This window comes from Spermophilus citellus, assembly GCF_964194105.1.
Source record: "Spermophilus citellus genome assembly, chromosome: 5".
NCBI lineage: Eukaryota > Metazoa > Chordata > Mammalia > Rodentia > Sciuridae > Spermophilus > Spermophilus citellus.
Window position 1 is genome coordinate 92,584,533 of NC_138186.1, and position 22,236 is coordinate 92,606,768.

At 37.2% G+C, this 22,236-nt stretch overlaps 1 protein-coding gene across 4 annotated transcripts in view; it reads right to left on the reverse strand.

The window, feature by feature from the left end:
* Positions 1-378: 378 nt before the first annotated feature.
* UBE3D (ubiquitin protein ligase E3D) overlaps positions 379-22,236 on the reverse strand; it is a 152,195-nt gene continuing 130,337 nt past the window's right edge. The window contains exons 10-11 of one of the 4 annotated variants that reach the window (XM_081293635.1): positions 10,986-11,036; positions 10,250-10,265 (exon numbers count right to left, since the gene is read on the reverse strand). In XM_081293635.1, coding sequence (XP_081149761.1) covers positions 11,025-11,036 — 12 coding nt within the window. In that variant the 3' untranslated portion in view covers positions 10,250-10,265; positions 10,986-11,024. Of the gene's footprint in view, positions 974-9,788; positions 10,266-10,985; positions 11,037-22,236 lie in introns of those variants that run through there. The other 3 variants (XM_081293634.1, XM_081293636.1, XM_081293633.1) reach the window with 3 other exon arrangements.

Genomic DNA, 22,236 nt, shown 5'->3' on the forward strand with positions numbered 1-22,236 from the left:
GGCCGCACGCATGCCAGGCGAGCGCGCTACCGCTTGAGCCACATCTCCAGCCCACAAAGATGAGTCTTGATTGCACAGTGGGAATGAAGGATGTCAGAGAGAGGTGGAGGAGGTCACAAGCAGAGGAGGTGGATCCACCTGGCTCCAGGCCCAACCTTGAGCCTAGTGGTGTGATTCTGGGCAAGTTTCAATCCTTGTCTGTAAAATGAAGAGCTGACCTGAACTCTCTGATTCCACCCAGCTCCATTATTCTCATTCAGTATTTTCCTCACCTCCTGTTCTGGTACACAAACAACTGTACCAGGATGCCAGTGAGTACTTTTTTATTATTATTATTATTAATTTGCAATAGTATGAGGTAAAGAAAATAAAGAACAAAAAGAACACATGCAGGTTTGCAAACTCAGGAAAATTTTTAATTGGATAATTACTCATTCAACAAACATTTACTGAGCATCTTTTCTGAGTAAGGTACAAAAAGCACTGTATTTTTGTTATTTAAAATCTGTTTTAAACAAACCTGAGAAGCTCTTTAAAGTTTATTTCCTAGAATTTACACTGAGTTCCACCAATGGTGTTCCTTGCACATTCCACATAGGACAGATGGGTCTCTGTTAGCTAATATCCTCCCAGGTGGTGCTGACACAGCACAGATTTGAATGCTCCTCTCTGTGGAAAGTAGCAATGTAACTTCTATACTTACCCTGCTGACAACCTGCCTCTACAACTTTCTTCACAGTGCTGGGTTTTCAAAGATCTAAAGTCAGCCCTTTTCTTAGATAATATATGTAAACAAGTAAACTCAAAACTTTAGTGCAGTACTGTCATTCTGCAGCCCTGGTTCCTGTCTTTGTAATCCATGCCCACAGAGCTGACTGCTGGCCTTCAGTGTGCTCTGCCCTGGAGCTGTCTGTCTGTTGTTGGGGGTGGGTGGATGCCTCAGTTCCAACAGTTACATCTTCAAAAAGGCCACCTGGAAAAGGAAGAAAAACCCCACAATTAATTGCTGATAGAACATGATGAAATGGCTGCATGCATGTCAAAGCAAAATTAGAAAGACTAGTCAATAAGGATGCATACTGATCTCAAAAGAAAAATGACTCAGTCAAGCTAGACATTGCATTTTATAGCAAGAACCAATTAGTCTTTTTTAAATGAACCATGGAGTAATTAAGAATGATTCACACACACTTGAAATGAAGAAAAAATATAAAGTTTTAATTGACACTAAAGTTATATTGCCATGAAATAATCCAGTTTTCTTTCCCATTGGCTCAAACTACTGTTTTGGACCTTCCATAAGCCAAATTCTGAGTCTCAAAGATTCCTAGACAATTCTAGATCCTCATCACTGTTGCTAATTACATCAGCCTCTTCTCGGGTCATGCTGATACTTTTAATCATATACAATTATATTTATTGTGTTTGTCAGTAGCAATTCATCTTAAAACTTAAGAGTTCAAAAGAAAATTTAATTCATACAGGCTATGTGCAAAATATTTTCGAACTATGAATGAGGCCTAGGAAAAATGCATCTAATTTCCCAATAGTTTTAATAACACAGAAACAAACATTGATGAATGTTTAAAAAGTTCTAGTTGCAAGGTGACAATATGTTGGGAATAATGCTAATATCAGGAAGTGTCAAATGTAGAGATAACAATGGGAAGGCATGGGAGGGTTGGAAAGCTTGCAGTTAGCCATTTTGCAGGGTTGGGAAGGGTGAGAAACAGAAGTAAAAACATTCCATTCTTGGAGAAATATGGGACACCTATACACAGTGTCAGGAAAGTGAAAGTCGATTCCTAAGTCCCCAGTGCAATAAAAGGAGGCATGTATTTAATGATCCATGTTAAGGGGGAAGGAAAAAGGAAGAGTCATGCAGGGCAGAAGGCATCTGCTTCATGTTGAGTAATTCAGAAGGATGTTACTCTTCATAAAGTGCTGGTAACAAAGGCACCTGCTGAGTTTCCACATCAACTTCCCGCTGAGTTTCTATATCAAGTTTTGCAATGAGCACACCAAAGTTGAAGGAACAAGCAAAGAAAAAGGTTAAGATTCCTAAGTAAAATGTAAACACAGACAATCAATACAAACCTCAGGGGCTTATTGTGAAGATCGAATGAGATAGTGATTACGAAAATCCATGTGTTTCTTTCTCCCATCCTGGCTGATAACAAATATTAGAAGTCCACAAATATGCCAGATGGCTAAGGGCTGTTCAAAACAAACCAGCGTGGCCCATTAGGGAATGAGTACAGAATTAAACTAGAAGGGAGACCAGAGGTCTCTGAGTCGGACTTTGGGCCCTTTGCAGATGGCACCCTTGGCAGGTGATATTCTGTTTGCAGGGACAGGAAGCTAGCCAACTTACAAAGGAGACAATGCCTCTGCTTATATTTGGAAACAGGAAGATGATGGATGAAAATCAGTTGTTATCTCTTTTTTAATTCCGCAAATTGCTATGTCATACAAGTATTCTAAACAGGAACTACTCAGCATAATGATAATACTAATAAATATCATTATGAAATTGGTTAAGAACTTTAGCTCCAGAATCATACAGACCAGCTTTTCTCAACTTAAGGTCTGCCCACCAGGGGATATTTTGTAGTGTCTGGAGACACCCTTGGCTGTGAACAACTGGAAGGAGGTGACTGCTGATAACTAGTGGGAGAGGCAGATATGTCACTAAACATCCTCAAATGAACAAAACAGTCCCCACAACAAAGAAATACCAGCCCCAAGATATCAGTAGTGCCAAGGTTGAATAAGTGTAATTACAGTAGTTTCTTTTGGAATCAGATCTCTCATTTATTAGCCATGTGTTCTTTATTAGACTTGTTAGCTTTTTTCAACCTTTCCCTACCTGTGAAATGGGAATTACAACAGGACCTACCTGAAACTTGTGAAAAAACACTTCTTAGTACACTAAGCTTATTTTGACTCCTTTTGTCCTTAGCACAGCCCTAGACTTAGGTAAAAACAGGCTTTTGAAACTTTCATTACAAATGAGGAAGCAGAAGTTTATAAATAAAATGCCTTGTACAGGCTACCAAAACTTACCACTGTTAAGTGGCAACAATGAGTTTAGAAGAAAATTTTGATTCTAAATTCATGCTTTTGCCACAGTAACTTTGTAGGTGAATGCGACAAAACTAGAGGCATAGGGACTTTGAATGTTCAATATGGCCACAAATATCAAAAGTTTGCTTTTCTTTGGCATGCCTGGGACTCTTAACTCAACTACAGGAGAGGCTGAGCTGATTAAGCAATGTAAAATGGAACCCCCCACCAAAAAAAGAAAAACTTGAACATTCGACCTAATGTTTTCATATCATCTCTAGTTTTTATAGTTTGGCCTACCAAATATATGATGCTTTTTTCAGGTCTTAAAAACAAGAAACTGCAATCATCCTTGGGAAAAGGTACTGAACAATGCATTCTAGTTTCTTTTTACTTAAAACACTGTGAGTTAACATTTCAAATGCTGATTTTGTGTTCCTTAGCTTTTATCCATGACAGGAAAAATTGCTTCCCCTAACTACCATTTATTTTAAGAGGGGATAATTTTATTTTGTTCTGCTACACTGAGAAAAATCTCTGTATTTCATCTTTTAATTTTATTCCCCAAAGTAAAACTTTAAAGCCTCCAGACTCTATGAATACAGCTGTAGTTTCAGGCTCTGTTAGTGTAATATTTCTGGAATATAATAACAAAATATAAATAATTACTAAAGACAGTGGAAGATGAGACTCTCTCCTATGGTTGTAAGCTGTGACTCTCAAGAGTTCTATCCACTTGAAGATGGACACTTGGAATGAAAGGGGGAATCAAGATGTCTACAAATAATGTCCCTGCTTTGACTTATCATCTAAAAACATTCTTCTTAAATCAACAAACAGCTGGACTGACACAACTGCTGACCAAATGTTATCTATAATGCTTTAATACATATGTGTAACATGTTAATGACTTTTAATTTTTTAATCTTAGTTAACAAAGTGATATTGTTAACTTCTTATTCTGCAATAGAGATTTGGAATTTCAATTAATTAAAAGATATGCCATTAAGGCAGATGGTACAGGATAAAATTAGCATTTTTTAAACCTATGTAATGCTTTGGGGTATGCTAAACACGACTGATAAAATACTGGAAATGTCCCTAATAAAGCACATTGTTAACTTTAATGCATAGTTTTATTTTTCTTTTGCAGTACTGGAGACCAAACCTAAGGGCATCAGGCATGCTAGGTAAGTATTCTACCACTAAACTTCATTCCCAACCTTACTTTTCATTTTAATTTGTGGTTTTTTTTTTTTTCCTAGATACAGCTCATGTTTTAAGTTGTGTTCTGAAATGGATTGCCTTTATTGCATGGAAAAGGAGAGTTTACATTCTATGCTTTATGTGGTAAAATATACATTTTATTGTAAAATCCAGTTTTAGGATATAAGCATCATTCACAAAATAAAATATATAATATAAATATAAGTACAAAAATAATAAAATACCTGACTTTATAGCATTTATCAAATATATTTTGACCCTTAAAATAATATTGAAATTAAGTAGTTTTTACTAAGTCAGTAATTCAGCATTAAGCAGGCCAGTGTTGATGGTACCTTGATCCAACTTTCTGCACTGGATAAACAGCGTAAGTATTCCTCTCTCAGAGTGGGCTGGCTGGCTTCACTCACCAGTGGTTAGGTACCTTCCATGTCCCAGTCAGGGACCACACTGAGGAGAAGGGTCTCCCTCCTGAAGCTAACATAGGAATAGGGGAGCTGGTCAAGTAATGAGATGATTCTAGTTAGGTGGGATAAATTTGAGATGGATGCCTATCAGCTGCCAGGAGAAGGAAACATCTTGAATTATGAAAGGAAGAGAGACTTCTGAGGCAGTACCCTGAAGGAGGAAATTATTATTTTAATTATGAATTCTTCGGGGGTGGGGGGGAAGCACAATAAAACCTGGCATGGAGCAGAGCTTGGCACATACTTATTCCCATAGAAAGAAACTGGCTTGATAAAGGAATCACAGGCAAACAGGAAGGACAGAACAAAAGACCAAAAATGTGACAAGCAGCCCAACGAGGAATAAGACCCAGTCCCTTTAAACTGGCAACAAATATATGTGTACTTAACCAGGGCCCAAAACAGTAGAATAAGGAACCTAAGTGCAGCCTTCCAAACCCATAGATTCTGCCCAAGTTCTGTAAGAACTTTTAAAAAGCAAGGAAAAAGGGAGACGGAGGTTTGCAAGTGAAACCATCATTTTTAATTTTTATAAGCCATGGACACACTATGATATTGTGCCTATAGCTTAACAGGCCGTTGATTCTCATCTACTTGGGAAACAGTTAAGCTAAGCCTAACCATGTTCCTCAGTGGACACCCAGATTAAAAGCCAGCAGTGACACTTCCAATATGAGAAACGCTGCTAACCTTGGCAACCCATGGAGCAAACATTTATATGGCAACAGTCTTCAGGTATTACATAAAAATATACTGCCTCAAGCACAAAACATATTTGACAGGAAATAACTGTACTAATATATGGTGAGTGGAGAAATGCATGCTATAAAGCAGTGCTCCCTCCCTCAACAAATAAACTATGATATTATCACCCATAAATTTAAAAGGTGCTTTTGTTCTTCTGAACTGGAAATGAGGAAAACCACCCCATTCACAATATCCTCAAAAAAAAAAAATTAAATACTTGGGAATCAACCTAACAAAAGAGGTGAAAGATTTATACAATGAAAACTACAGAACCCTCAAGAGAGAAGTAGAAGAAGATCTTAGAAGATGGAAAAATATACCCTGTTCATGGATAGGCAGAACTAACATCATCAAAATGGCGATATTACCAAAAGTTCTCTATAGGTTCAATGCAATGCCAATCAAAATCCCAACGGCATTTCTTATAGAAATAGATAAAGCAATCATGAAATTCATATGGAAAAATAAAAGACCCAGAATAGCAAAAGCAATTCTAAGCAGGAAGTGTGAATCAGGAGGTGTAGCAATACCAGATTTCAAACTGTACTACAGAGTAATAGTAACGAAAACAGCATGGTACTGGTACCAAAACAGGCTGGTGGACCAATGGTACAGAATAGAGGACACAGAAACCAATCCACAAAACTACAACTATCTTATATTTGATAAAGGGGCTAAAAGCATGCAATGGAGGAAGGATAGCATCTTCAACAAATGGTGCTGGGAAAACTGGAAATCCATTTGCAACAAAATGAAACTGAATCCCCTTCTCTCACCATGCACAAAAGTTAACTCAAAATGGATCAAGGAGCTTGATATCAAATCAGAGACACAGCGTCTGATAGAAGAAAAGGTTGGCTCCGATCTACATATTGTGGGGTCGGGCTCCAAATTCCTTAATAGGACACCCATAGCACAAGAGTTAATAACAAGAATCAACAAATGGGACTTACTTAAAACTAAAAAGTTTTTTTCTCAGCAAGAGAAACAATAAGAGAGGTAAACAGGGAGCCTACATCTTGGGAACAAATTTTTACTCCTCACACTTCAGAAAGAGCCCTAATATCCAGAGTATACAAAGAACTCAAAAAATTAAACAATAAGAAAACAAATAACCCAATCAACAAATGGGCCAAGGACCTGAACAGACACTTCTCAGAGGAGGACATACAATCAATCAACAAATACACGAAAAAATGCTCACCATCTCTAGCAGTCAGAGAAATGCAAATCAAAACCACCCTAAGATACCATCTCACTCCAGTAAGGTTGGCAGCCATTAGGAAGTCAAACAACAACAAGTGCTGGCGAGGATGTGGGGAAAAGGGTACACTTGTACATTGCTGGTGGGACTGCAAATTGGTGAGGCCAATTTGGAAAGCAGTATGGAGATTCCTGGGAAAGCTGGGAATGGAACCACCATTTGACCCAGCTATTGCCCTTCTCAGACTATTCCCTGAAGACCTTAAAAGAGCGTACTACAGGGATACTGCCACATCAATGATCATAGCAGCACAATTCACAATAGCTAGACTGTGGAACCAACCCAGATGCCCTTCAATAGATGAATGGATAAAAAAAGTGGCATTTATACACAATGGAGTACTACGCAGCACTAAAAAATGACAAAATCATGGAATTTGCAGGGAAATGGATGGCACTAGAGCAGATTATGCTAAGTGAAGCTAGCCAATCCCTAAAAAACAAATGCCAAATGTCTTCTTTGATATAATGAGAGCAACTAAGAACAGAGCAGGGAGGAAGAGCAGGAGGAAAAGATTAACATTAAACAGAGACATGAGGTGGGAGGGAAAGGGAGAGAAAAGGGAAATTGCATGGAAATGGAAGGAGACCCTCAATGTTATATAAAATTACATATAAGAGGTTGTGAGGGGAATGGGGAAAAAAAAAAAACAAGGAGAGAAATGAATTACAGTAGATGGGGTAGAGAGAGAAGATGGGAGGGGAGGAGAGGGGGGATAGTAGAGGATAGGAAAGGTAGCAGAATACAACAATTACTAATATGGCATTATGTAAAAATGTGGATGTGTAACCAATGTGATTCTTCAATCTTTATAATGTTTTGAACAACCAATAAAATAAATAAATAAATAAATAGGTGCTTTTGTTGTTTTTTGGGGGTGAGAGGGATTGAATTCAGGGGCACTTGACCACTGAGCCACATCCCCTTCAAAGCTCCTTTTCTTCCTCCTTTCTGTGGATTATCGAAGTGGAAATTTGGCAAATGAGAACAGTGGTACCACTGTAGCTCTGGACTAGAGAGGTGTTTTGAAAATTATCACTGTGCTACCTACTGGTGACATGCCCCAACAAACAAGTTTAGTCAGAAACAGAATTACTGGAGGTCTATAGAATCAATTTATTTGAATATCTTCCATTTTTTGAGGAAAGAAGACTTCAGCAGCAAAACTATTTTAATATAACATCTTTAAAGGAAGCCATGTTAAATGCTGAAGAAACAGATACACTTAGGATATCAGCAAAATTGGAAATCCCAGGAGGGTACATGAACCTTCCTACTGGGAACAAAATAATTTTCTATAGCAGATGATTGCTTTCTGACATTTAAACAGGTTTATTTCAGTGATAATAAATTCCTAATTTATCTATAAATATAAATTCTTTTAAAAGAGATCCAACCAAAGAAGAAACTTCATCCAGATAAAACACTTTCTGACCCACTGTATCAAGGATAAAGTAGAGAATAATTTGTGAGATTGTGGTTGAAGATCCCTCTGGTCAAAAGTGAGAAAATGCCATGAAAATATTATGCAATTAGTAATATGAGATGCTAACGAGGGGCTCTGAGGTCAAGACTACCTGGGTGCACAAGTACAGAACTCTGTGAAGTAGAAAGGATGGCACCAAGTGATCCACCACACTTTTTAGGGAAAGGACTGAAGAAAGTCATAGCTACTTTTAAAACTTGCCTTGGATGATTTTATCTCATAAAACAGCTTTACTTCTGTTGTGGATATTCAACAAGGTCTTTACCGCAATTGTTAGGCTTGGGGAAAGACTTACATTGCCTACTATAATGTCTGTTTTAATAACTGATTATGATTATATAAATTATAAACAAGTTAGAAAATACAAAAAAGCACACACAAAAAGGAAAATACAACTTTGGGAGCTTCATTGCTCAGGGATAACTACTGTTAACATTTTGGATATCTTTCTAGGTTTTTATTTTCTATGTATACCTGGACATTTCTATATATGTAATTTTATAAAACATGGTGATGATTTTCATGTGACAATATTTTTTTAGAATAATTTTAATGGCTTTGCTATATTTCACTATGTATCTGTATTTATTGAGTTGGGGAGGGACAAATGCATGATTTATTTCATCAGAAAGCAAATTTGAGGGTTTTGGGAGGGGGGATATTAGATATTGAGACATTAGCATAGTCTAGCCCAGTGGTTCTCAACATGTTGTCTCTGGACCAGCAACATTGGCAGCACTTGGAAACTTGTTAGAATGGTGAGTTATCCTTCCCCACTCCAGACCGACTGAATCAGAAACTCTGGGAAGGGGCGCAGTAAATAGAGTTTTAATAGACCCTCCAGGTAATTCTATTGCTCCTACAGTTTGAGAGCCATTGATGCTGAGCAAATCATCTGACTTACGTGATTCAGCTAATTGAAAGAGGGTTCACAGGTCCTCTCTTTACTTCAACAAACTGAGTTGCATTCTAGACCAGTATAAACTAAAGGCACTGGTTTGGGTGTCAAAAGATCCCTTTTAAAAAAATAAAATTTAAAAACTACATTTTCCCCCTCTAGAAGACAATAAAATTGTCAAATATGAGAGGAAGAATCAAATTAAGCCCAGAACCATTTCTTTTTTTAAAAAACATGTAATAATGGTGTATACTAATAGAGTTCAGGGTAATGTTTCCATATGTGCATATGACATTCACTGATCAAATCCAACCACCCTTGGCCTACTCTTCCCCTTTCCCAGTCCTTAGTAATCACTATTCTACTTTCAGGTGGACTTTTTTAAGCTTCCAAATATGAGAGAGAACATGTGGCACTTGTCTTTCTATGTCCAGCTTATTTTATTTAACATAATGGGCACCTAGGCGAATTCCATATCTTAGCTATTGTGAATAGTGCCAAAATAAACACAGACTTTTGGTTATCTCTATGTTGATTTTAATTCCTTTAGATAGATACCAGGAAGAGAGATCGTTTGATCATACGGTAGATCTGTTTTTAGTTTCTTAAGGAACCCCCATACTATTCTCTACAGTGGCTATACTAATTTGCATCCCTACCAACAGTGAATAAGAATTCCTTTTGCTTCACATCCTTGCCAGAATTAATTATTATTATTATTATTATTATTATTATTATTATAACATCCATTCTTACTTGGGTGAGACGGTATCTTACTGTAGTTTTGATTTGCATTTCCCTGTCAATAATATTGAGCATTTTTTCATAAATTTGTTTTGTTTGTATTTCTTCTATTGAGAAGTACCTACTCAGATCATTTGCCCATTTTTACTTGTTTTTTTTTTATTGTTAATTTTTTTGAGTTCTTTAAATATTCCAGATATTAACTCTTTGTCAGATGAATAGTGGGGATATATCTTCTCCTGTTCCGTAGGTTGTCTCTTTACTCTGTTGATTGCTTCCTCTGATGTGCAGCTTTTTAATTTGATATACCATATACAGTGAGTTTATAAGTGAAGGGGGTTGTATGTTTTCTCTCATTCGTGGAAGCTAGAAATGAAAAAGGAAAAGAAAGGTGATGGGGGAAGAATTAAGTAAACGAAGTTTTTGTGTGTTGGGAGCAGGGAAAAGACAGATTCTAATGGGTCCTGATGGGGGTTTTCTTTCTAAATCTAGTCACTCCACATGGGTCTCTTTAGCAAAATCATTTGGTTAATTCAAATGAAGAAGACTGTCACAAATTTGAATTCAAAATAAGGCTTCACATGACAAAAAAACTGGCAAAGAAACCAAATATTTTATACATTGTTGGGGGAGATATAACATGGAATAGCCATTCTGAAAAACAGTTTCCTTTAAAATTTAACATGAAATTACTATATGACCCAAAAATTGCAGCCTTGGAATTTGCCCCAGAAAAACAGAAACTTACGTTCACATAAAAACCTGTACATGAAAGTTTATGGAAACCAGAACATTTTAATAGTCAAAATCTGAAATCAGTTCAGGTGAATGTTTAAGCACAATGGCAGATCCATACCATGGAATACTAATAGTCAGCAATAAAAAGCAGCAAATTGTTGATACATACCAACACTTGTAAGAGTCTCTAGTGAATTATGCTGAGTTTAAAAAGCCAATCTCTAAAGGTTATATACTGTATAATTGCATTTACAGAACATTTTGAAATGACAGAATTTTACAAAGAGAGAAAAGAGTAGTGATTGCCAGGACCTGGGATGTTGGGGAAGAGAGAGAAGGTATGCTTACAGAGGATAACAGGAGAGATCCTCATGTTGATGGAATTGTTCAATGTCTAACCTGTGATGGTGGATACACAAACACATACATACTACATGTGACTTTACAAAATTCTCTCAATAAAAATTTTAACTAAAAGCAATGCAGTATTACTTGCCAAACAATCTTGTGTAGTTTACATCAATCCAGTTACTACTGGACACAGGATTGAGATGCTCTGTTCAGTCTTACATTGATGTTCCAGTAAACATACATCACCTGAGATCCTTCCAGTTTTCTTCTGTGGAATTACCTTAATAGTATAGTAAGTTAATTCTGAACTGTGTCCTGAAGCAGGTGACTACCTGGGAATACCATTGTATTAAACAGGGTTGGGCTGACAGCCTGCCATTAAGTGCTTAGGTTACGCACAATAGCACCTGCAATCCTAGGTTGTATATGAAGCACTTACTTTAAATAATCCACTAAGCACATTTTTTGTCTTTCTTATTGTCCCCTTTCCTCTCTCTTTTTTTTTTTTTTCTCCCCATGCTGGGGATGGAACATAGGGCCTCATGCATGCTAGGCAAACACCTTACCACTGAGCCACATCCCTAGCACTTTTTTTTTTTTTTTTTTTTGGATTCTAGGGATTGAAAGGAGGGATGCTGAGCCACTGAGCTACATTGCCCTGGAGTAAAAATGAGTAGACTTGATCATTTTCCAGAATGCTATAACAGCTATAATAGTTTTTCTAGACACAGAATAGGCACTCAAAGTTTTTATCAGACTGAATATATTTAAACTAAGACCAATTTGAACCTTAAAGTTAATATTAACCTTACAAAAGTTCTAGGGAAACAGAAACATAATATTCCAGAAACAGAAACTATAATATTCCAATATAGTTATCATTTTGGTCTATTTTTCCAAGTAGTTTAAAGATGTATTTTTTAACATTGCGTATATGTGCACATTTTATGATATTTTTACATGCCACTCAGCAAATTTTAATTCTTTATAGCTGCAAAACAGTCCATCATAACTCAATCCATTATAAATTCAGATCTTTCTAAGGTTTATTAAGCTCATCAGTAGTATTAAAATAATTATTGTCATGTTTATAGATCTGTTTGTCCATACTTTGGAATATTCCCTTAGGAGAATCCCAGAAACAGAATTCCCAGATTGAAAGGTATGGTATGTAATTGATGCATTTATTGACAATGAGCTCAACCAAGTAAAAATTCTAGAATTAGGTCTTTCTTAGTGATAATTTAATAAGAGAACAATATCTCAATGCTTTTGTCTGAATTTATTTAATTGCTATGAGTTTAAACATCTCCCAAATGTTTAATAACTATTTTTCTTTTTTGTGAATTGTACATTCTGTCTTTTCCATTTATGTATCAACAAGGCATTTATTTTTTTTAATAGTAGTAATAGTAATAGTAGTAATTGTATAAGCTCTTAAGAAAATGTTAATTTTTTTAATGCAGTGAATAAATCAGGTGCCAGGCATGGTCTCATCTCACTAAATTCTTAGAAAATCCACTTGAATTAAATATGTAATTTAATGCCCCCAAATTATAAACGAGAAATTGAGGTTCAGAGAAGTTGCATAACTTTTGTTCATGGATATAAGCTAGTAACAAGGCCAGGTTTGCAATCAAGTCTTTGTCTCTGAGCCTAGTATTTTTTTTTTTATCATAAAAGCTCTCTTCCATCTAATTACAGTGAGAGATAATTGCTATGGTAACTTTATTTAAAGAAGGACTCTGTAATATTCCAATTTTAAGCCAGATTTAATAGCTTGAATGATGCAGCCACCCTATCTTGTTGAGAAGAAAGTACATTCCTTCTTTTGGATTAATTGCAAAGAGGAGAAAGAAGAGTTAGAATGGCAAATTAAAACCCTACTTGTAAAGAGAAATCATCCTTTGATTAGAGGAAAAGCCCTGCCAGATGAGGAGAGCCAACGGGACAGATGAGAAACTGGTCTAAAACCTCAGGAAAGAATTTTTGTCTATAAGTTTAAAAAGTAATCTAAGTTATATTGGCATAGTTTAGTCAGTTCAGTAAAGAACATTATGACTTGGAATAATCAAAAACAGTTAAAAGACTAGTCAGAGAGGTACCAAATATTTAAACAGATGCTAATTTTCTTTAACCATTTAGTCTCCCAACATCCTTTCGAAAATATAATATGTAAGACATACAAATCTTCAAAAAGAAAAACATGCTAATATATTGGTTTTAAACACCAATAATTTCTTAGGTCTATTGTTTGGACTTGCTGGAAAGAAATAGGGATCATAAAATTGTAATTAACCTGTTTATTTTAAAGAAAAGCAAAAGAATGGCTTTGGAAGATTTTATAACCATAGGAAGAGCACTTGGAGGAGGATACTATGTGATATTTTACCATAAGCTTGGGCTTTTTACTTTAAGCCCCTTGGAAAGCCAAGAGCAGTTCTTGACAGAACTGTTCACCAATCTTCTCCACGTCATGAACACCTTTGGTATGGAAGTAGCAGGGCACATGTAGTAATGAGGGCCTTCAGCATTCCAAGTGGCAGGTTTACAATCTAAGCTCAAAGAAAAGCCAGGTGTATCAAGTGTACCTAGGAAGGTCCAGAAAGGTGAATCCAGTTGATATAAAAAGACTGGAGAATTGGAGGTTAAATGCATTAAACAGAGAGAAAGGACAAGAAATTAGAGCAAGAAGATAGCATTTTGTACACAGCTGAAGGGAGTGGGTGAGCAGAAAGACACAGGCTCTAGGTCCTGGGACAGATGAGATGATTCCCTCCTCAGTACCTACTAGCTGGATTCCCTCTCCCAGCCCCAGTTCCTTCCAGTTCTGCCCACCAGTGTTTACAGGGATTAGTGATAAAATACATAAATGGTCCAGCAGGCCCTGGCACAAATGAGGCCTTCCATAACTGAAAGAGCTTATAATTATTATAAACATTATTATGCCTAAATGTTTATTTTAAGTATGGTTACAGATGCATCTATTTCTCTGCTGTTCATGCATAAATTCATGTTTCTTTAGTTGATTATTTTTAAAGGAAGAACCACAAATGGCTGATTGTGCATAAAAATATTCAAGGCTTAAGTAGGACTTTCTTTTTCTTATACAACCCTAAGTAACAATGCATCTACCAGTGACAAGTACAGAAATTGCAGATATTATGTTTGAAAGAAAAAATGCACATCTATAATGTTTGCAAACATAGAAATGTAGGTGGCTTAGTTAGTGTAGGATATCTTCTATAGCTGAAAAATAACTGCATGCCCAGAGGCCACTGATGGGATTGTGTAGGTTATCTCTGAAGGTCTGTAATAGGAAGTACTCCCATAGATTGACATAATCCACTCCTGAGAAATTCATCTCTGAGCCTCGGCATACTGACTAAGCTGTGGATCTTTAATACATGAAACTATTTGGCTAAAATTATGATAATTAGGCCCTTTGCAAATATATCCACTTATACCATAAGATTAACTGGAAAGAAGAGTCTGGATGATTACTTAACAAATAATGAAACAATGGACATGGATGGACATAAATATGACCTGTTACAATTCAATCATTAGTATACTATAATGTTAACTGGACTTTTCTGGTTAATGGAGCATTGAATACATGGAAATGACAAAATCCTAACCACATTTTGCTAGGGAACCCAGCATCTTTTAAAATCAGCTAAAGGCCACAAACTGTTGGTGTCTGTCTGGTTCATTATAAGACCTGTATCTTGCCATCTTCCTCCAGAAATGCAGGCTCCATGAGTTATCTTCACTGACTGAAGCTCTTGCATACGTCAATGGAAGTCAGAGGCGGCTTATGTAGAGCTGAAGGGGAAGCCTGGCTTAGGAGAAAAAAAAATCTATCGATCTATCTATCTATCTATCTATCTATCTATCTATCTATCTATCTATCTATCTTCCAAGACAACATGGTGAGATTATCTGGCATTATATTGTAATTTATAAGATGAGCCTCCTTCTTCTGCTTTGTCAGGGATTGAATTAGACACTGCAGTTTCTGGGACTGGCCCCAAACAGGCATTCCCTCCCCAACATTACTGTCTGAGAAAGCTTACTTAGCCAAAAGCCTTCTACAGCCCTTCTCAATGTGGTCTGAAATTCATGACTGGAGAGTTTCAAATGTAACATTAAATGTCAAGAGGTCCCTTGCAGCAAAATGGGAAATAATGTCTTCATGATTAAGAAGATCAAAGAGGAGACACAGAAACTTAAGGCTTTATGTGATGAGAATAAGGATCATAACTCGTTTAACTTATTAGGCCACAAGAAAAAAATACACTATTTGGATTGGGGATCAATTTTGAAGCTCACACAGTGTTTTAGAGGTCTTCAACACATCTAAGTTGCTAAGACTGTGAACATAAAGAAGGATCCCAGGGAGATCTCTGCACCTTTAGAACTACTCCATTTGGCATAGTTTAAAGATAAGGCCTATAAGCACGAGCGTGACATGTTCTCTATTTTCCATGATTGAGAGTTAAACATTCCTTTGAAAAAAAATGTTTTTTAATGTCCTCATATTTTCTTGGAGGTCTTCTCTTTCTGAGGCATGAGAAGTGAATGGAAAATATTGGGCCCATGTAGGGTGCCTTAGTAGAGATCTTTGGAGCACCTGGGCCTACGGTGAGATAAGTAAGGGTCATGATCTTACTTCTTTCCTCAAGAATCCTAGGTTCATAACATTAATGTGATGCTAAAAAACAAATGTAGGGAGAAAACTGTTGGGAGCAGTTCAGATCCATGGGATACTAATGTTTTCACCTTGGTACACCTATAAACAAACAAGCCAGACACAGCTGCTGACTCAGGTCTGGTCATCCCCAGCAGCCCTCACTCTCTGGCCACACTTCTGCCTTCCTTCTACAGTAAACCCATGGCCCACACAATCTGCAGGACACTTCATCGAGCTTCTGTTCGTTTTCAACTCATGAGAAATTTTAAATATTTCTTATTCTCTAGAAAGACAACAATATAACAAATCCACCTGTATATATTACCCAGAAACCATAATTACTAACCCATAACCATTCTTGATTTATCCCCTGCCACAGGACCTTTTTGAAGCGAATCTCAGTTCTGTTATCTTGTATACAACTCAGATGTTCTCAGTTCTGTTATCTTGTATACAACTCAGATGTATCTACAAAAAGGGACTACTATAACAATAAAACCACAAAACCATGATCACAAATAAAACATTGATAATAATTCCTTAAGCTAATCTAATATATTAATTCATATCTACCTAGTTCAGTCATCAAAATTCTAACTAGCTCATACTTTTTTTTTTTTTTTGCACCAGGGATTGAACCTAGGGGTGCTTCACCACTGAGCAACATCTCCAGCCTTTTTTAATTTTTAAATTTTGAGATAGGGTCTCACTAGGTTGCTGAGGCTGGCTTCGAACTCATGATACTCATACCTTAGTCTCCCCAGCCTCTGGGATTACAGGAGTGCACCACTGTGACCCGCTAGCTCATACTTTTTTGGAGGGTAGGTGTGGGTACTGGGGACTGAACTCAGGGACACTCAGCCAGTGAGCCACATCCCCAGCCATATTTTGTATTTGACTTAGAGACAGGGTCTCCCTGATTTGCTTAGCGCCCTGCCATTGCTGAGGCTGGCTTTGACGCGATTCTCCTGTCTCAGCCTCACCACGCACGGCTGGCTCATACTTTTTAACAGTGGCTCATATCAGAATCCAAACATGGTCCAAGAATTATAATTCATTCATGTCTTTCATGTGCCTTTTAAATCATAGATTCTTTTTTCCCTCCTTTTTTCTCCCTTTGTAATTTGTGCTTTAAAGAAATCAGGCCTTTTGTTCATACTGTATAGGTTTCCATAGACTGTAATGTGGCGACAAATTTGTTTTTAGTGTCATTAGGAATTCACAGACTTAAAAATACATTTGATATATTTTAATCCATTGCAGTCATTCTCACTGATGCTCAGATTATTCCCTCTGTCAGTGAGACCCTCTTCAATTCAAAGCCTAAGTCCTGTCAAGGACATCCTATAGATTATAAAAGTTTGATGGTTGGGATTTTTGCTCTCTGGTAGGAAAGGACTTAGCCTGATCTTGTATATTTCTTATTCCACACATGGAAAATCACCCTGTTCTTTGGACATGGAACATTGTATCTAACACGCACACAAGCCTCACCACTGTGGGGCCCACCGTGTTCCCATTTCAAAGGGCAGTGAGAAAACATCCTGTTTCACGTGCCCTTTTCATTCTGGTCAGGCACAAGACCAAACTACTCTGGGATGAATCTTTTTGTTTGGTTAGCTAAGCAGGAACAGGCTAGAAAATACAACTGAAAGTACTTTGCGGGACAAATACTAAAAGAAAGTTCAAAACAATTTTTTTTTCATTGTCATTAAAGGGAAATAGTTAAGTTCAATTACCAGAAAATAGAAATTTAAAAAAATATTTTTAGATAAAAAAAAATGACTTTTTCTTGGATTTTATTTATTTTATCTGTTATTTTTAGTTATACATGACAGTAGAGTATATTTTGACATATTTATACAAATGTGACTATATCTTTTTCTAATTAGAATCCCAGTCTTGTGTATATACATGATGTGGAGATTCACTGTGGTGTGTTCATACATGTACATGAAGAAGTTGTGTCAGATTCATTCCACTGACATTCCTATTTTTATCCCCCCTCCCATCCTTAATTCCTCTTTGTCTAATCCACTGAGCATCTATTCCCTACCCCGTGTTGTTTTGTGTTAGCATCCACATATCAGAGAGAACATTTGGCCTTTGGTTTTGGGGCACTGGCTTATTTCACTTAGCATGATAGTCTCTAGTTCCATCCATTTACCAGCAAACATCAGAAAGTCACTCTTCTGTATGGCTGAGTAATATTCTATTGTGAATATATATCACATTTTCTTTATCCACGCATCTGTTGGAGGGTACCTAGGTTGGTCCCATAGCTTAGCTATTATGAACTGAGCTGCAATAAACATTAATGTGGCTCTGTCTCTGTAGTATATTGATTTTAACTCCTTTGGATATACTGAGAAGTGGTATATCCAGGTCAAATGATGGTTCCATTCCAAGTTTTCTGAGGAATCTCCATCCTGTAAATTGGTTGCACCAATTTGCAGTCCCATCCATAGTGTATGAGTGTACCATTGTCCCACATCCACACCAACATTTATTGTTACTTGTATTCTTGTTTGTTGCCATTCTAACCGGAGTAAGATGAAATCTCAGTGTAGTTTCAATTTGCATTTCTCTTATAGCTAGAGATGTTGAACATTTTTTCATGTATTTATTGACCGTTTCAGTTGTTTTTTTAAAAGTTAAGTAAAGGCATTCCTGTGTGGGTAAAGGAAAAATGGAAGCAGAAGGGAGAGATAAGTGCTTCCAGAAACAGTCTCACCAATAAACTCCCTGGGCTGGAGTTATAAAGATGAGTCACTGCATTGAGTGGGACAGGTTCCTGTTGTTAATTTGCTTGTCAAGGCTTTGGAAGGATGAGGTAGGCCTGATCACAGTGTGGAGGCTGTAGGTATTGGGAGGCTACTGCAAAGAAAATTGAAGTCATTTTGTATACTTGTCTGACTAATTAGAAGGAACATTCTAACCTCACTAAAAGAAAATACTTTCTAAACCCCACAGTATGTTCAATACAGGAAAAAAAAAAAACAAAATAAAAACAAACAAACAAAAAAAAAACCCAAGCATGTGTTTCATAATAATTCTATGATTTAGACCAAATTTATTCAGATGATAAAAGTTTTCTCATTCTCTTGAGTTTCCTGTGGAACTCAAACCTATTATAGGGCTGGGGTGGTGAGCCAGGACTTTTATAAATCAACCATAAAAAGACTTAAACAGACCCTTCACAAAAGAAGATAAATGAATGGCCGGAAAACACTTGGGAAGGTGCTCAATATCATCAGTTGTTAGGGTGATGCAAATGAAAACCATGATGAGATATCCAGAAGAGCAAAAAATAAAAAGGATGACACCACCAAGTGATGTCATTGATGATGATATGCAACAACTGCAACTCTCACACAGAGTTTCTGGAAATGTAAATCACTTGGTTACTTTTTGCAGCTTTTTAAAACCTATACTACTCTACTCTATACCCTAGCAATTCCATTCCTAGATATTTATGCAATGGAAATGAAAACATGTTCACAAAAGAGAATTTACCACAATATTCACAGCAGCTTTATTTCAAAATAGCCCCAAAGAGAAAACAACCCAAGTGTCCACTAAGGAGATTGGATTAATAAATCATAGCATATTCATACAATGGAATATTACTGTGTAACAAAAAAGAATGAGCTACTGATAAATGCATCCATGGATAAAATGCAAATAACAGCATGCTAAGCAAAAGATAGAGTCCAGACAGAAAAGAGACACTGTAGAACACAACTTGTACAAAGTCCAAATATAGGCAGAGTGAAACTAAGACACAGAAAATGGAGATAGTAGCTTTGAGGGAGGGAGAAGTGACCAGAAAAGGCTGAAAGGAAACTTGTTGAGAAATGGATTCGATCTGCATGTACTTCTTGGATGGTGGTGACAAGGGTGTCTATCAGTGGTTTTCAACCAGGGATGATTTTTCCCTCCAGGGGACATTTGTCAATGTCTAGAGATATTTTCATTTGTCATGATTAAGGGAATGCTACTGGCCTGTAGCCACTAGAAGACAGCTCTTTACAAAAAAAAAAAAAAAAAAAAAAAAAAAAAAGAATTATCAGTACTAAGATGTCAATCATGGAAGACTGAGAGATCCAGTGTTTGACAACTATCAAAAGTCATCAAACTGGACAATTAAGATCTGGACATTTTATTGGGTGTCAATTATTGTAGGAAAAAAAAAAGGAACAAAAAGACCCAACAACTGTTCTCCTCACCCCAAAATATGGATGAAGGAACAGTCTGGAATAATATTTTTAAAAAACATTCTACATTTCAATCCTAGGGTTTCCACTGCACAATAAATATATTAAATATCCAAACTGTGCTCAATAAGGGTTTATTAAGGTTTAAAAAATCCTGGGGAAAAAATAGGTGGGGCCTGGGAAGTCATCTCCACACTCTCCTCTCAGAACACACTCTCCCTTTAATCCCTTCTTCCACTTACCTAACTCACGCCTAGGACTACTCCACTTAAAACTTCCCTAAGGAAATCAGTTTTGGCCTCAGGGAAATGTTTAAATGACAGTGCACTAAGACAGTCTTGAGGTGAATAATCAGCGTGGGTGGAGAGGCCTGGTACAGTCTGCAGGCGAGTCAGCCCAGGTTTCCCAGTAAGCCTAGGCCTGAGGTAGGTGAGGACTTCCAAAGGGCCCCATGTCCCACAAGTCACAGTAACAATCCATCATGGTTCTCTGTGTATCTAAGAGAAACTTTCAGGTACCAAGTAAAGAGTCGTCCTTCAAGAATAAAAGATGAGAAAATAGAATGTTGTGAACTAGTTTAGAGTACAGGTATCATTGACTCTGATGTTTGCAGAAAACATGTGGCTCGTGATTCAGGTTACTAAAGTTAAATTTCATAAACATTTTTTCCCCCTTGGGGGAATCTGCACTGTATAACATTAGCCTTTCTGGTAGGGTTTTTTAGGCCTTCCCTAATGCCTACAATGGTACCAGAATATTTTCTTGGCTGAGCCCGGAGGCAGCCTTGAGTCAGCTTTTCCCATTACCTGTACACCTAAGCCATTTGAGAGAGAGAGAGTTCAGAAATGCCTCTGGAGGAGATGCTACAGAGCTCCCTCAATATTCTGGCCTCCCCAGGCAAGAACTTTGTCTTTAACTTTAACTCTTAATTTGAGCACTCACATCTACTTTCTTTCCCTTTCTGCAGGGCTGGCTGCTTTGCATTTTGGGTGGGGCAAATTAGAATTCCCAAATTAGAAATATTGCCCACAAAAACTTCCTCACTCGCCTCCTCTCAGAAGCCTTAGTTCTGTACTTGTCTCTAACCTTCACATTGATTCCCAGGATTCGAGGTCTATGAGCAATGAAGCCCATTAGCTAAATTCTTTTGGAAACCTGACAACTTCACACTGTGTAGTTGTTCCTGTGGGCACATCTGCTGCACACTAGGGGAATGAAATTAGATGTGATCCTTCCCCTACCTCCCAACTTTTTTTTTTTTTTTTTTTTGGAATGGCAGTGAGTTTCAGAAATGGTAGTTGGGAGTTGAGAAAGGCACCTTTACACTTTGGTCACCATTTTCGGCAGGTGCAAATACTCCAGTTAAACACTTGAACTGTTGGTTTCGGAGAGCTACTTCTCAGAGCAGGGTTCAAGAAAAGACATAAAGTACTGGTAACTTTTAATTCCCAAACCTTGCACATGACACAGCCTCTTGGTATGTCCAGCAGCCCTGGCCTGGCACAGACACTGAGAGGGGAACCCACGTGCCTCTTCTTGCTGATACCTTGCTGGTAGTTTTTCCAAAGAAACCATTCTTATCCATCCCTCCCAACCAAAATCAAAACAAACAAACAAAAACCCCCAAGCAAACAAATTTGAATTAAGAAGAATAATATCTTTTCTAAATCTCTAGGTTTATAGGACAGAGAGGAAAAGACTGGGAACTCTGATATTTTTCAGTCCAGTACTCTAATACTTCCATCTTATTTGGCAAAACATCCTGGTCAAAAAATGAGCTGATCTTTAAAACTCTGCATAGAGCTTTGCTATGAACTGCTTCAGAAGCCTCAAAGTCGAGATCAAGGGAAAGTCATCCTCACTGGTTTTCCTAGTTTGGCAAAGAGATGGGTTCTGGGGATCCCATGGCAATTTTCTGTTTTTTTTTTTTTTTTACAAAAGTTACTTGTTGGGGGTAACATTGCATCATTCTAAAAATTAGAATTAGGTAATAAGCTTACATGGTGAAAACATAAACTTGAAGATGACCTCAAACAGGGTGTGAGTTAAATTGTGGGAATTAAGATAGGTGGTGACATGGACAATGTGAATGTCGCTTCAGTGTTATTCTGAACACCGAGGCACAGTTTAGATCTTAACAATCACCTCAACTCACCAATTTTTCAAGTGATTGCTTTGAACGCATATTGTGTCACCCTAGTCTAACAACTCAAAAGACCTAATCCCACAAGATCACCTATAATTAGAGAGCGAAGATGCAGTTTTAGAAGACAAATATAGACACCACAGAGGCGATGCATCAGCAGTCTGAAAATAATTAATGCTTATCCTCGCG